Below are 15,333 nucleotides of genomic sequence, written 5' to 3' on the forward strand. Positions count from 1 at the left end.
GTCAATCCCAAAAGCTCTGAGGAACAAGGGTGGTCTGGGCTTAGGATCCATTGGTTGGGCAGGGGTCAGGCCAAGCGGCTGAGGAGTACACTCCAATTCATGATTATGGAGCTAGCAATCAATCTGTGGTGCTTCCCGGCCAATTCAGTTTGGCCTTGGCATTGGCTCAGCTCCTCCCAGAACCACGGACTGGTGTGGTCAGCCTCTCTGGCTCTGAGCAGCCCAGACAAACAGGATATGCGTCTGGACCTTCCAGGCAGCAGTCTAGAGTCCAGAAAATCTCCCTGCTACTGTGTCTTGGCAGCCAGGGCCAGGGGTGGGGTGATCTCAGGAGCAGGGACTCAGGATCCAGTTTGGTTGTACTCGAGGAGCCCCCTCTGCACAAGCCACAGGGAGCAGTTCTCACACCCCATCTCCTCAGGTCCCACCGCAGGTCCCATAGGGAGGACTTACCCAGGCCCAGGTTGGAGATGGTCTCCAGGTCTGCGAAGCTGTTGGTCTCGAGAATGGCCTGGGGCAGCCGCAGTGTGAAGGGCAGTAAATCTCTGTGAAGACACGTGAGGCCAAAGTCAAGTCTGGGGAGGGAGTCTTTTATGTCTGTTTCCCACAATGCCTAGACCTGCAGCCTGTGAAGGAAGGGCCTCATTCACAGCTGCTGGGCCTCCAGGTGGACTGGAAACTTCCCTGCAGCCGAGGGTCAGCGCTGAGGCAGAGGGAGCTTCTGGCCAAACCTAGGTCCTGTGCCAACACCAGGGACCCAGGATGGGGGGGAGTCCCAGTACAGGGGGTAGGTCCACCACTTCTTGCTTTTCTGGGACTGCTGGGCCCAGGCTTCCTCTAGAGCACTACTTAGTGTCCCACCCTTTCTACCATCTGACACACAGTGCCCTGTGTGCAGATGTGCCATGAACACACAGTCAGGCACTTTGAGAGGTACACACCAGCCAGTTCTGTCTGTAGCCTGTGGGCTGAATTGCTAATGGCCCTCTCTAGGGATCTCCAGAAGTGACTTAGGCAGACAAGGAAACTGAGGCCCAGAGAAGGAGAGGGTATGTTCAGATCACACGGTGGGCTAGGGGAAGAGTGTGCTGGCCCTAGGCCTCCTGACTACAGCCCAGGTCTGGCTCTCAGGGGAGGGAGCAGGTGTGACACTGTGGGCCCAGGATAAGTGGTCCTGATTCTGTGTCTACCCTTGGCATCCCAGGCCTGTCCACCACCTTTCCAGCACTTCTCCTGCTCTTCTTCCTTATTTAGCTGTCCTGTTCTCTGCTCATTTCCTCCTCCATGAAGATAGGAACTGATAAGAGGACCAAGAGGTCATGTGGCAGTGGACCTCAAACCCTGGCAGATACCAGGACGACTAACAAGCTGTCCCCACCCCCTGGCTCATGCTCAGTGTACCTCCATCCAAGTACAGAAATCCCATTCATCCCTCACCTACCAAAAGTCTCCCTTGCGGGCCCTGGGCAGTGCCACCTCCCCACTGCAGTCATCACCGCTTCACTGTCTGTTCCTCCTTTCCCTGGAGTCCTAGGTTGGGGGCCCAGCTTCTGGCAGGGGTGGGGCAGCGTTTCAGGCTCTGACACCCTGCAGTGTGCCATGCGTGCAGAGGCTCAGCGGATTGCCGGTGAATCTGTCCACACTCAGAACTGAACTGGAGAGAGCAGCGCAGAGACCCTTGGGGTGCAGGCTGGCAGGCCTGTCTGCTACTGATGGTGGCGGTGACCGATGAAAATATGCTGTCCCCACTCGGGAGGCACTTTTTGGGGAGGGGAGGCCGACTGGGGGCACCTGTGGCACGAGATTCTGGGCTTTTTTGTGAGATCCTGGGGTGTGGCCTCTGGCTTCTCCACTGTTGAAGGGGTAGAACTGCCAGCTGATGGTCATTGTCATTGTTGTGTGATCCTTCTGTGAATCTGGAGCCATCTGGGGCCCTACCTGAGGTTCTCATTCCGGATAGGCCCCCAGAGCCTCACTCCCATCTCAAGCCCTCCTCTCCACCATTACTACTCCAATCTCTAGTTTTGATCACCATGTTACGCTCACAGTCATCTTGATCCCTCATCCCATGTCTACTTACATTCTACACCTCCTTCCAGGTCACATCAAAGACCTCTTCCTGCTCTGTGATCTGCTGCTCAAAGCTCTCATCCCGCCCAGGGCTGCCTCCTCCCAGCCAAGGTCAGCACACACAGGCAGGCTGTGTGCACAGCGTCCACTGTGGGTGGGGCAGGCGTCACAATGTTATAATTGTCACTCTATGATAGCACCCCAACCCTATACGGAGTCATTAATTCCTGTTTTATAGTTGATGACCTAGAGGTGCTGGGAAGTAAAGAGACGTGCCCATGATTACCCAGCCAGGATCAGAAAACCACTTACTACATTTTTTTGAGAGTGAAAAGGAACTGCGATTCATGGAGCTTTATCAACCAAGCGAGGTTTATCTTTTTATCTTTGATATCCCACTTCATTTGTACAACAATCTGTGACTCAGGCACTATGGTCATCTCTTTCACTTTTATAAGGGTTAGGTTGTTTGTTTGTTTGTTTTCCCCCCAGTACTAAGAATGGAAACCAAGGGCCTAGTGCAAGCTAGGAGTATGCTGTACCACTGAGCCACACCCCAGCCCTAGGCTTGTTTTTTTATAATTAGAAAATAAACACACATGCACTGTAACAGAGTTAAACAACACCAGTGTTTAAAATAAAATGTGCAGGTCTTGTCCTCTTTAGAGGCCCACTGTTAACACCCTAGAGGGGGCTGACCTCCCTCACCCATCTCTGTGCATTTACAAACACACACACACACACACACACACACGTACACATATGCACACTCACACGCACACCATTTATCTTGAAAATGCAGACAGCAGTATGTTATGTGTACTGCCCTGTCATTGCTTTTGTCACCTGACAGTAAAGCTATAGCCAGAAGACACGTAAGTCCACAATGTGCCCTGACTCTTTCTGACTGTGCTGTCCTGTGCACCACAGGATGACTGCCATTTATTTTCTCCTTTCGATGGACATCTATGCTTAGTGTTTTTCTTCCCTTTTTCATTAATGCTGACACTTACAGGGCTTACCCAGTGCTAGGTCCTGTCCTAGAACTTTACATAGACTAGCTCTTAAATGTTCTCAACTCTACAACGTAGGTTTTTTCCTTATGCCCATTTCATAGCTGGCAAAATTGAGGCACAGAGACTGACTGCTCTATCCTCATCCCACAGCTTGTATGTGACGGACTCACCTGCAGGCAACCTGGCTCCAGGCTCTTATCAATGACCACTGGGTCAAATGATGCTAAAAGAACAATCATGGCAGAGAATCTTTCTGCCCTGAGCTAGAATTTCTGTTGGGTAGATTCCTAGTTGCGAGTCTGTCGAAAGACAGACTATATACTTTAAGGAATGACAGAATTTACCAAACTCACCCCTTTCTCCAAGCTTGTGCCAACAAAAATGCTCCCAAGCTAACGGAGCTGCCTGTTTTTCCTAATTTGGAGAACAAGGATGGAGCAGTCTACCTCTCCAACTTCAGCCTCGGAGCGTCTTAGTGGTGCTCTCCTGCCAGAGACAGAGGATGCAAACTGCCCGGTTTGGGGTCTGTGCAGACTCGGGCAGACTAAGGAAATCTTATCAGGGAGTGAAGGCAGGGACTCCACTGCACCCTCAACTCCTGTCCACACTGCAGATTGCCTGGATCAGAACTCCCTGGTGGAGCTGCTGGTGTTTGGACCAGGGCCTTGCACATGCTAAGCAAGCACTGCTACTACTGAGCTACATTTTTCTTTTTTCTGGTCCTAGGGTTTAAACTCAGGGCCTTGTGTTTGCTAGGCAGGTGTTCTACCACTTGAGATGCCCCCATCCCTTTTTGCTTTCGATTATTTTTCAGGTGGGGCCTCTCATTTTTGCCTAGACTGGACTGGCTTGAGATCATGATACTCCTTCTTATGCCCCCAGTGTAGCTGGGATTATAGACATATACCACCACCACTTGTTGGTTGAGATGGGGTCTTGCTATAACTTTTTGACCAGGTTGACCTCTAATTGCTCCCCACCTCATCAGAGGCAGGGAACTATTAAATCCAGCAAAAAAGTATTCACAAAGTTGGACACAGTGGCTCATGGGTGTAATACCATCTACTTAGGAGGTAGAGATAGGAAGATTGTGAATGAGAGGCTAGCCTGGGCAAAAATTTATCAAGATCCCCATCTCAACCAAATAAGCCAGGCGTGGTGACCACACCTGTCACCCCAGCTACCTGGGAGCATAGGTAGGAAAACTGCAGTCTGAGGTTGGTCCTGGACAAAAAGCAAAATCCTATCTGAAAGGCTGGAGGTTTGTGTGATTCAGGCAGTAGAGCGCTTGCCTAGCAAGTGGAAGGCCTTGAATTCAAACCCCAGAAAAACAAAACAAAATAAAAGACAGAAAAGGGCTGGGGGTCAGACATGCTCAAGTGGTAGAGTCCCTGAGTTCAAACCCCAGTGCTACCTAAACCAACCAAACAAGCAATAACAATAACATCCAAAATGACAACAAACAATGACAAAAACAGACATTCACAAAAATAGAAAATTTTAGAGAGGTTTTCTGAATAAAGGCTCTAATTCCCCTCTTCCCTCCCCCTTCCCTCACTCTGGAGGGGGCTTGGAGGGTCCTAGGGTTGCTGTGTACCTCCAGGTGCCAGCATTCAGCTAGAGATTTTCACTTTTGACATTTGTCATTTTGGCAGCACTGAGGTTTGAACTCAGGGTCTCATGCTTGCTAGGCAGCTTGAGCCACTCCAACAGCCCAAGCTTTTCACTTTTGATGAGGACTCTGTGTAAGAAACACATTTGATATCACTAAGCAGCATGCCCCTCTCCCCCGCCCACTCACACACACAATTAAAAGTTAATAACACGAGACTTATTCTAACTACAATACACATTCTGATATGCTCTAGTCAATTCACTTTTTCATTTTAACGCCAGTCATGATCCGCTAAACTGATTTACACCCCCTTGGAGTAACACTCCAACACCAGTCCGGTCCTCCAATTCCCCAGACATCAGCTGGAGAACAATACACTCGATTCTGTGCTGATTACCTGGAACTGGCATCCAACTGCAGATTTCAGGGCTCGGTCAGTTCCACAAGACCTGCAAATCCGGGGCCACCAGCACTTCTGAGTGACCATCTATAAATCGGATCTCCCCATGTACATGATAATAGCTATCCTCAAAGGCATACATGAGAAGTGAGCTGCTCCTTGACTGTGAAAGGCAGGTGGTGGCTTAGTCACAACACTGGGTGTGTCCTCGGGAGGGGAGGCCCACGGGCTCCACCCTTCCTTCCTCATTTTGGGTAATGGCACCCACTTGGAGGCTAATGACCCCAAGGCCCATGCTGAAAATCAGACCGTATAATCCTCTAAGGGGCTTAGCTGAGCAGCTGGTACCACAGACCTGCTCAATAAACAGTAGGGCTTGTGCATCCCTCGGGTGCCCCAGCATCCCTCGGTCACCCCCAGCACCCAGCTCCTTTCTGCAGGGGTGCCTCCACCCTCTTGGCTGGCATCTCCACATGGGATCTGGATGGCTGTAGAAACCCTGGCTGGTCTCCATTCTCCCCTTCCTTGCATCCCACTGCAGCCTGCTTCAGTCACATCACTGGCAAAAGGGAGTCCCCACAACTCCCAGGCATAGGTTCGAGGTCTTCCAGGCATGTGCCCCATCCTTCCTCCCAAGCCTTCCTGAGCCCGTGCCTGGCTTTCCCATGGACACATCTTTGCCCATGCTACTTCTTCTGCCTTGAATTCTCTTCTTGCCCTCCTCAGCGAGCCTCCCATATCTCCTATGCCACAAGGAGGGCCTTGGGTCTCCATACACGAAAGGATGGGTGCAGAGGAGTGGTGCATGTGCCCTTTTGGCCACGTCCCTGGAACACAGTGCTCTGTTCCCAGGAGTAGCTAGGGCTCGGGAATGAGACACACTTGGCTCAATTCAGCATAGAACTTGGCAGTGCCACCTGAGGCCGACTGCATTTCAGCCTCAGTTTTTTCACCTATGACAGCAATAAGAACACACCTGATTGCTTCCCTAGTGCATACCTGGTACCAGCTGCTCTTGCTAAGCACCTTCCAGAGGTTCTTAGCCCAGCCCTGGGGGCAGAAGTCACTGGCCTCTAATTTGTGACTGATAGTCAGCATTAGAAAGAACTCTGTGGGCAGTGCCCAGCCCACAGCCTGACATACCACAGATGCCCAACCAGAAAGGACTAGTTGTCGGGGTTCCTGCTGGCACTCCACCAGTCTCCAGATCCCTTCACTAGCTCTGCATTCTGTCACCCAGCACCTGGGACCCTCAGAGGCTCATCCTGGAATACTGGAACCTCACAAATGAATGGCAGTGTCCCCCAGCCTGTGGCCACAGGGCTGACAGTCTGCCTTGTGGAGTACGAAAGCTCAGCTTTGTTGCCTTAAGGTGGGATGTCCTGAGGTCTGGTCCCACGCTCCAGAGCTATCAATGGGATCAGGTCAAAGCCATGGTCACCAAGGCATCACCCACCCGCTGCAGGGCTTCCCCTTTCCTGGTCTTGCTCCCATTCCTCTGTGCTGCTCCTTGGGGACAAGTCGTTAGTCATGCCTTCTATGTGAATCCCATCCCAAACTCTGACCTCAATGACCCCAGCTATGCAACAGGTATCAACTCCCTTCTCCCACCATAGTTCTCAAAACCAGGGCTGCGATCAGCTGGTTATAAATGCAAATTCCTGTGCCCACCTCACACCCACTTAGGCAGGACCTGGAACCCTCCCTAGAACCATCACCCAGTCTAGAGCAACATGTTTGGGGTGAGCACCTCCTATGTTCTATTTCTGGGACAGAGGCTGCTGCTGAGCCCAGAATGTGCCTCCGGGTTACTACAGGGCAAGGACAAGGACCTCCTGCTCTGAGGAAGTCTCCACTGTACTCGTGACTGACCAGGGCTGATCATGTCAATCCTGGGGAATGTCTCCATGAGCAGCCACCAGCTTAGGCCACTGGGACCCAAGCGCACGGTGAGAAGCAGGCTCTGTGGAGGAGGAAAGGGTTGGTGGACTTGCTCAAGGCTGGGGCTGGGTTCCATGTGGTGTTGGGGACACAGCTCTACATAAAAGCCAGAACTGACAAGGATTTATCAAAACACCCCACTGGAGGTCACAAAAAGGTGCATGAAGCATCTCTGGGATGGCTCCAGCTGCCTCCAGCTGTTTGAAGGAGTCTGAACTTAGAATATACAGTCATAGAACTCTGAACTCTGCAGGCTCATCATGGTTAACAGCCCCTGGCAGATGAGGTAAACAGCAAAGGAGAGGCAGATGACTTGCCCAGCGTCCCACAGGCTATAATGTGATGGGTCTCAAACTCCCAGCCTGGAGCTCTTCCTCCTGAAGCATCTTGCTTTTTGGAAACCCCTCCTCCAGCTCAGTTCAGTCTGTGCCTGTGACCTCCTCCCCAGGCCTCTGGGGAGTTTGAAGGCAGGCAAACAGGCTGGAATGTGGAGAAACGGCAGCTGGAGGAGAAAAGGTTGGGAGGTGACATTGGCAATCTTGGTGGCCATGGGGCCTGATCTCAAGGAAGTCAATATCGCAGGACACTCCCATGATCCAAATGGCAGAAATAGAACCAAAGGAAAAAAACCTGCTGGGTGCCAGGGAATATGCTGTCTTTTCATGTGCATTCCTTATTCCTTCCTCCAACACTCACCTAACATGATCATTCTCATTGTATAGATGAGGAAGTTGAGGCTCAGAGAGATTAAGTGACCACCCCAAGATCTGTGCTTTCCAGTTCTGTCATTGTTAATTAATTAACTCACCCATAGCACCTGGCGTGTGTCAAACACTGTGCTGGGCTCCTTCCACTAAGACAAACACTTCTAGGAACAGGAAAGGGCCTGTCACCCTCAAGCCTGGCCTGTCATCATGTGCATAGGGCCAGGGAGTCTCTGTAGTTTCGCCCTGTGAGGGTCAGGCCAGGCCATCAGGGTCATTGCACAGAGTAGGCAGCAAAGCATTCAGCAGACTTGAGAGCTGGATCTAGATTGAATCCTGGTCTGCCATTCACCAGGTGTGCGACCTCAGGCAAGTGACTGCTCTGCCTTGGTTTCCACATCTGTACAATGGGTGTAACAGGAGCACTTATGGGGCACCTCATGGGGCTAAAAAGACGATGGGTATAAAAGTCGTTGGCGCAGGCTGGGGGCCTGGCAAGCCCTCCACAGGTGGCCACTGTGGCCACTGTGGGCATCAGCTTTAATTATCAGCATCACTGTGCCCGCCCATGGGGACGGACTCCCACACATCCTGCTAACTTCTAACCAGCCCTTGTCAAGGTCCTGCCGCTTAAAGCCACTGGCTTATGTCAGCAAAATATATTTTTAAATTCTCATTGACCTGAAACCAGTTCTGAATGAATGGAGCGGTACTGAGGGCGTTTACAAGATACCTGCTCCACCCAGCAGCAGCTGAATACTCAGGCTCTGGGCCACCTAGGCACAGCAGCCCCTCTGGGACCCCGACCACCGGCCCCATCAGGTTCACACAGGACCCCAAGCCATCCTTGATGCTGGTAACACAGGAAGTTGGGGGACAGACAATGAGCTGGAGGGGACAGATGGGGGTGAGAAAGGGGCTCTTATCACCTGGTCCAGGAAGGCATGGGAGATAACCCCACCCTTCATGGTTAGCAGTGCAAAGTCAAGAGACTGTACTCTCTCTCTGCTTCTTCTGAGCTGCACCCTTCCCTCTGGGGTTTCTCTATGACTTCCCCTCTGTCTCACACACACACCCAAGGCTGCCGGGGATATCTGTTGTCACAACTGGGTGTTGCAACAGGTGGACATCTGTTCCAATGCACCGTCAGGCAGGAATGGAGGGCCTTCCTCCCGACCTGCAGCGACCTACTTACCTACTGACACAGTAGAACGCAATCAGTCTGAAGATGTCCTCAAACACAAGAACCGAGCCTTCCAGGTACAATACTGTGGAGAGATGAGAAAGGCCCTGGGTGAATGTCCTCCAAAAGTAGGGGAGAAAAGGGAAGTGGCTCCCCAAGGGCTGGCAGGAACAGTGCATGTCTGCCATGCTCATCGAGGGTCCCGGTGCCCACTATAGTGCCTAATCTGTGCAGCCCCAAACATCAGCTGCACCTAGACCTTAGAAATGGACTTCAAGGGTGTCAGTCCACTGAGAGGTCAGGGTTATCTACTATCATAACTTTCCTTAACTAATATACGCTTAACATTTTTAGCAAAATAATGCAGAAGATTCTAGATTGTAAAAGCAGAATTAAGCATGTAATAGGCAGGTGCAGTGGCTCACACCTGTAATCTCAGCTAGTGGTGAAGCAGAGATCAGGAGGGTACAGGTTGAAGGGCAGTCTGGGCAAAAAGTTACTGAGACTCCCTCTTAATCAGTAAGCTGAACATGGTGGTAAATGCTCCTCCCAGATACATGGGAAGTGTAAATAGGAGAATCATGGTCTGAGGCTGACTCCAGGCAAAAATGAAAGACTCTATCTGAAAAATAACTAAAGCAAAAACGGGATAGGGTTCTGGTTCAAGCCATAGAGCACCTGCCATAGCAAGCACGAGGCCCTGAGTTTATGAGTTCAAACCATAAACTCTAGTACAGCCAAACAAAATGCATATAATGGATCAGGATCATCCCAATGAAGTTTTATGACTTGGCAATTCTGAGCACAGGGTGGAGCCAACGGAAAGGATGGATCCAGTCCTGTTTCTAGCAGGTGCCTTGGTTCAGGAGCTCTGAAGTGGGGCCACTGGCCTTTCACCCAGGATCCCCCAGACTGTTCAAACCTAACCTGATTTGGCTACACAGGTGGCCCAAGGGTGAGGGCAACCCCACTATCTCACAGCTCTGTCTAGGAAGAGCCAGCAAAGCAGGTGCCCAAGTCCCATCTTGGGTACCTGAGATAAGGCTCTTTGGAGGGGCAGAGTGGTGAGGTGTGGCAGTCGGTGTCTGTATCTGGGTACAGGCTGACCAATGAAGGGCAAGGCACTGCCTCCTTTAGAGCCTTAGGGCAAGGGGTGCAGAGAAGCTTTGCCATTTCTTGGAGGTCCTAGGACTCATCAGTGGCCCCAGTGGACACAATGCCTAACTCTCAGGCCTGCACCCCACCCTCTGCTAGGTAATCTCCTGCACTTGGGGGCCCACAGTGGGCTTTCCTGGGCATCAGTGAGGATGCGCGGCATGTGATCACAGCTGAGTCTCATTTGTCAGCTTTTGTGTGATGGGAGGGAGGCGGGGCCTGGCTGCCAGGCCTGGCTCTGACCCTGGAACTAACACCCATGGCTCTGAGTGAATCCCTTTCCCTCTCAGTGCCTCCACCTGCAAAAGGAAGGGGACCTTCCAACTCCAAAGACACACTAACAGCTCACAGGGTTTTTAAAAAATTTGCAAATATCTATTTATGGCAAAGAGATCATGGTTTCCTATACGATTAGATACAAAAATTTAAAAGGAGAATTTCAAGAAAAATATTAAGCTGTGTACAGTACAGGAACTATTTGGAGGATGCTTACAAATGACCTAAGTCTGAGTAACTTCAGCCCATAGTATTTCCACTGTCTGAATTCCCTGCCATAGGGACGGGTGGAAGCGGCCTCTGGTGGCCCAAGTGCCACCTGTTTCCTGCATTTGGTGCATCTTCCACTCTCTACACAAGGGGCAGCAGAGAGAGAGGCTGGGCCAAACAGCAAGAGGTAGAGGATGCTCCACCTGTAAGTGGGAAAAGAAAGACCTTCTCTCCTATGGGATTAGTGGTGATGCATGCTTCAAAAACCCAGCCTAGTGTCCTGAGCTACCCCACAGTTAGCAGCTCTCCCTGGCTACTGTGACATGGTCTGACCTTTGCAGAACACAGATTGAACCAGGACAACAGTCAGTCACTACCCCTCCACCCACTGACACAAGGGTGACCTGCACTCCCTCCCTGAACCAGCAATGTCACATAGCTCCAGAGTTAGTGTCCTCACCCTCTGCTTACTGCCTCAGCTCTCACTGTGCCCAGCGCCTGGCACAGTTCTACACCCACAGGCGCAGTCACCTTTTTACTGTGGACATTACGGACTTGCAGAATCATGGCACATACTTGGTTTTTTGCAATTAGACCTCTTCTCCCCAGCCTGCCCCGGCCACCTACCCAACCCCCCCATCCTGACCTGGAGTGTGAAATGTATCCTTTTGTACCAAGGCTACCCTGCAAGAGCTCCTGCATGCCAGGTGGGCCTTTCTCCATCTTTGAGACTCCCTTGGCACCCAGCACAGTGCATGAAACCCAGTTTTGGAATTGGATAAGAGTCTACTGTTTACAAAATATCTCTTTAGGATGGAGACCCTAGATGAAGTCTCTTTAGGAGAGAGATCTGAAGGTACCTTTTGGCAGAGTCTTAAACCTCCACCATGTGGCCCTTTCCTCTAGGGGCCCAAAGGCCCTTGGACTTTAGGGAGTTCCACCTTTGCTCCCCTTGATCCCTTGCTCCCCAACTGTCTTCTGTTTCTCTGCAGAGTCACTGTCTCTCCATTTCTCCTCAGTCTTCTCTGTCCTTCTTGGCTTTCAGGGCTCAGTTGTGGCCTCTCCTTCTGCCCTAAGGCCTGAGTTTCCTGGTTCTTTCTGATCTTTCTGTCTGGAGAGCCACACCCAGGGTCCTGTCTAAACTGTACATCCTTGTGTGTGACAGGCTTCTGGGACCCCAAGGCTAGGGACTGGCGGAGAACGCAAGGGTCTCACTTTCTGTCTTTGTGCTGAGCCTAGCACAGGTCCCACAAAGGACAGGGGAGCCAAACTGGTCTTTGGGTGCTGCAACCAAGAGTGGGCCAAATCAAAAGACGTGGGGGTAACACTTGGAACTGTTTAGGGATGAGAGTGGGGGTGGGGCAGCTAAAGAGTATGACTGTTTTCCTTTTTTTTTTAAATTGTGGTAAACATAGGTAACATAAAATCCAGTCTCTTAACCATTAGTAAGTGTACATTCAGCAATCTGAAGTGCACTCACACTGTAATGCAACACAAGGTTTCTTTTAGGGAGTGCCACCATCACTACTCTGAATGCACTAAAGCCACCAAATTATATGCTGTAAATGGGTAAACTGTATGACATTAAACATGCTAATTAAATACATTAGAATAAAGCTGTTGTTTATGAAAAACACAGTGTGGACTGAATCTTACTTCTGTATCTTGGTTCTCCGGACTTTTATAATGAGCAGGTGACTTCTGTTATCAGAGACATCAGAATTCTCCCTAAAGATTAGCTTCCTGGGGCCTCTCAGAAGCCACTCACAGCCCTATGGAACACAGTTGATAAGACCCTGTTGTAAAGGAGACCATGTGATCCTTGTTTTTTTTTTTCCATACTAGGGCTGGAACTCAGGGCCTACACCTTGAGCCATTCCAACCAGCTCTTTTTTGTGTTGGGTTTTTTCGAGATAGCATCCCGTGAATTATTTGCCCAGAGTGGCTTCGAACCACGGCCCTCATGATCTCTGCCTCCTGAATAGCTAGGATTACTGGCATGAGCCACTGGCACCTGGCTCCACGTCATCCTTTCCTTGACAAATTGCTTCAGATGGAGCCTCAGAGACATCCAGTGCCCACTCCTAACCCTTGGCAACAGGCTATGGTAGAGCCGGTCAGCTGCCCCTCCCAGCAGAGATGCACCTTTGACCTGTCACACTGTGTGTAACCTACAGGTCCCTCAAGGGAAGTCTTGGGCTCCTCCACCACCCAGGACCCCAGCAGGAAGTACTGCAGGGCCTGATGTGCAGTGTGGGGGGACACAGTGAGTGTCTCCCAATGCCCCTTAGCTGCAGGCCAATAGGAAAGGGACAGGGAAGGCCAAGCAGCTATGGTCAGGGGTTCGAGCAGAAATCTTCCAAATTCCCAACTCACTTCCAAGGACTAGGAACCAAAAGCCACCATAGAGACAGGTCTCATCCATCCCCTCCGTTCGCAGCTGGAGAAACTGAGGTCCAGAGACAGTGTACCCTCGTCTTGCGAGGAGGGGGTTAGCCTGGTGCTTTCCAGTTTGATTCTGGTGCATTGTGGAGGCTACATATTTTGCTTCTTGAATCAAAGGCCCCCTTCTCCTGGCTTCCCAGTGCTAGGCTGTGCACTGAGGTAAGTCTCCTGGTTAGTAGGGGAGGATTACAAGTTTTGATAATAATAATAATCCCATGTAGCATTTGTTACATTCCTACTGTGTGCCAAGCTCTGTGTTTCTAATTATCCTCACAACTGCACCACCCACATTTCATAGGTGAAGAAACTGAGGCCAAGAAAGGTGAAGTCTCTGACCCAAGGGTATGGCCAAGTCATGACCAAGGTGCCAACACCTCCACAAGCCAGGGTCCCCGAGCAGGACATGTGGCAATACATGTCCAGTAAATCAGGCACTTTTTGTTCAGAAAAGGTGGTGTGGGGCAGAGGGCGGGTGCCCTAGTACTTCCTACTGGAATTAAGCCAATACTTCCCTGCCTCACTGCCTACACAGAAGGCTTTTCTGTGGGCCACAATCCCCTCCCCTGTTGACCACAACCCCCATGACCCCCTGGGTGGAGTCTTCCTGGACAGAAATGCTAGCCCCTGCTCTTGCCAGGGCACTGGGCGTATCTTGCACCTCATAGTACACGACATCACGTCATGATGTGGTCACAGGTGCAACTCCCACGCAGAATGCAAGGCCCAAACCTTATTGTTTTTCACTGTCTCACAAGCTTCCCAGGACTAGTGTTTGTTGAAAGCTTGTCTCTGAGCTCCATGTGGACAGTCACACTGCGGTGAGTCCCCACTACACTGTTTGTGCTAAAATAAAAGATTCCTTTTTTTGGAAGCTGTTCTTTCCTCTTGAGTGAGCATGAAGATGAGGCTTCAAGAGTCTGAGAAAGGACTATAGCACGAGATGTCACAAGGCAGACAGGGCTGTGGGGACTATTTATAGGTTCAGATGCAAAAACAGAAGGGCGTCATTGAATAGATTTGTGAATTGCCAAGTGTCAGGAAAGACTAAATGAAGAGAGTAAGAGGCAGGCTGATGTTCTGGGAGAAGGTGGAGGGGTGGGGAGATGCCAAGCAGAGGTACCAGCCAGGAGCTGCAGATCTGGGAAAGCAATCATGGCCACTCCTTGTCCACAATGGAGGGCCAGGTGTCTGTGACTGGATCCATCATGAAAAACTCGGCTCTCTCAGGAACAGAGGGGATGGGGGTAGAAGGAAGGGAGGTGGCCCAGGGCACCATTCTGACAGAACAGCTCTCAGTACCACGGAAGGCCACCAAGAATGCCCAGAAAACCCTGGCTCCAACTTCAGAATCTCATTAAGTTCCTCCTGCACCACATTTGGGAAATCTGATCTCAGGTCTAGAAGAGAATGAAAGAACTGTGAGACCTGGGGAGGTTACGCAGCTAGTTGATGGTCACAGATATAGGAAAGAATGATGCCAGAATGTGGCCTGCATGAGTCCAACTCCCCAGTCTGTGCCCTGGGCTGCTGGTTGTCTATACCTTGCTGTCCAAGAGGAATGAAATGGGAGGCACATGTGCAATTTTAAAATTTCTCAGGGCTGGGGATGTAGTTCAGTGGTACTTGCCTAGCATGTGCAAGCTCTGGGTTCCATTCCCAACAGGGAAGGAAAAAACCAACAGAACCAGCTTGCACTAAATATGGTAGTATATGATGTAATCCTAGCATACATAAGGCCTTGGGGTGAGCATCACAAGAAAAACCAACCCAAAACAAAACAAAAAAGGAAACAGGTAAAATTAATCTTAATAATATATTTTATTTAGCCCAATATGGTTATGTGTTTGCATTCTGAAAAATGTGTCCTTAGGTGATTTTGTCAAGTGGGGCTGGCGGAGTGGCTCAAGTTGTAACAGTGCATGCCTAGCAAGCGTGAGGCCCCGAGTTCAAACCCCAGTGCTGCCAAAAACACACAAAAAAATTAACGTGTACTTGCACCAACCTAGACGGCAGTGATACCATCCTATCTGCACACCCAGGATATACGTATGGACTGTCTCACCAAAGTATCACACCACTGTGTATCTCAAATACTATCGTTTCAATTGCTAATGTGACACTTACTTAAAATCTGGAATGTATTTTACACCCACGGTTCTTCTTAATATAGACCAGCCACATTTTGAGTGCTGGAGAGCCACAAGGGCTCATATTGGATGGTGCAGCTTTAGGGTTGTGGTTCTCATCCAGGAGCAAAGTGATCCCCTAGGGACACTTGGCAAGGTATGCAAATACTTCTAGTTTTCACAACTCAGGGG

General features: G+C 50.5%; 1 protein-coding gene across 3 annotated transcripts in view; it reads right to left on the reverse strand.

Annotated features, from left to right (window-relative positions):
* Positions 1-15,333, reverse strand: part of Rin3 (Ras and Rab interactor 3) — a 119,780-nt gene that overhangs the window by 36,768 nt on the left and 67,679 nt on the right. For all 3 annotated transcript variants that reach the window (XM_074067288.1, XM_074067286.1, XM_074067287.1), the window contains exons 4-5: positions 8,942-9,014; positions 454-545 (exon numbers count right to left, since the gene is read on the reverse strand). In XM_074067288.1, coding sequence (XP_073923389.1) covers positions 454-545; positions 8,942-9,014 — 165 coding nt within the window. The remainder of the gene's footprint in view (positions 1-453; positions 546-8,941; positions 9,015-15,333) is intronic.

Source organism: Castor canadensis, chromosome 3 (assembly GCF_047511655.1).
Source record: "Castor canadensis chromosome 3, mCasCan1.hap1v2, whole genome shotgun sequence".
Lineage (NCBI taxonomy): Eukaryota > Metazoa > Chordata > Mammalia > Rodentia > Castoridae > Castor > Castor canadensis.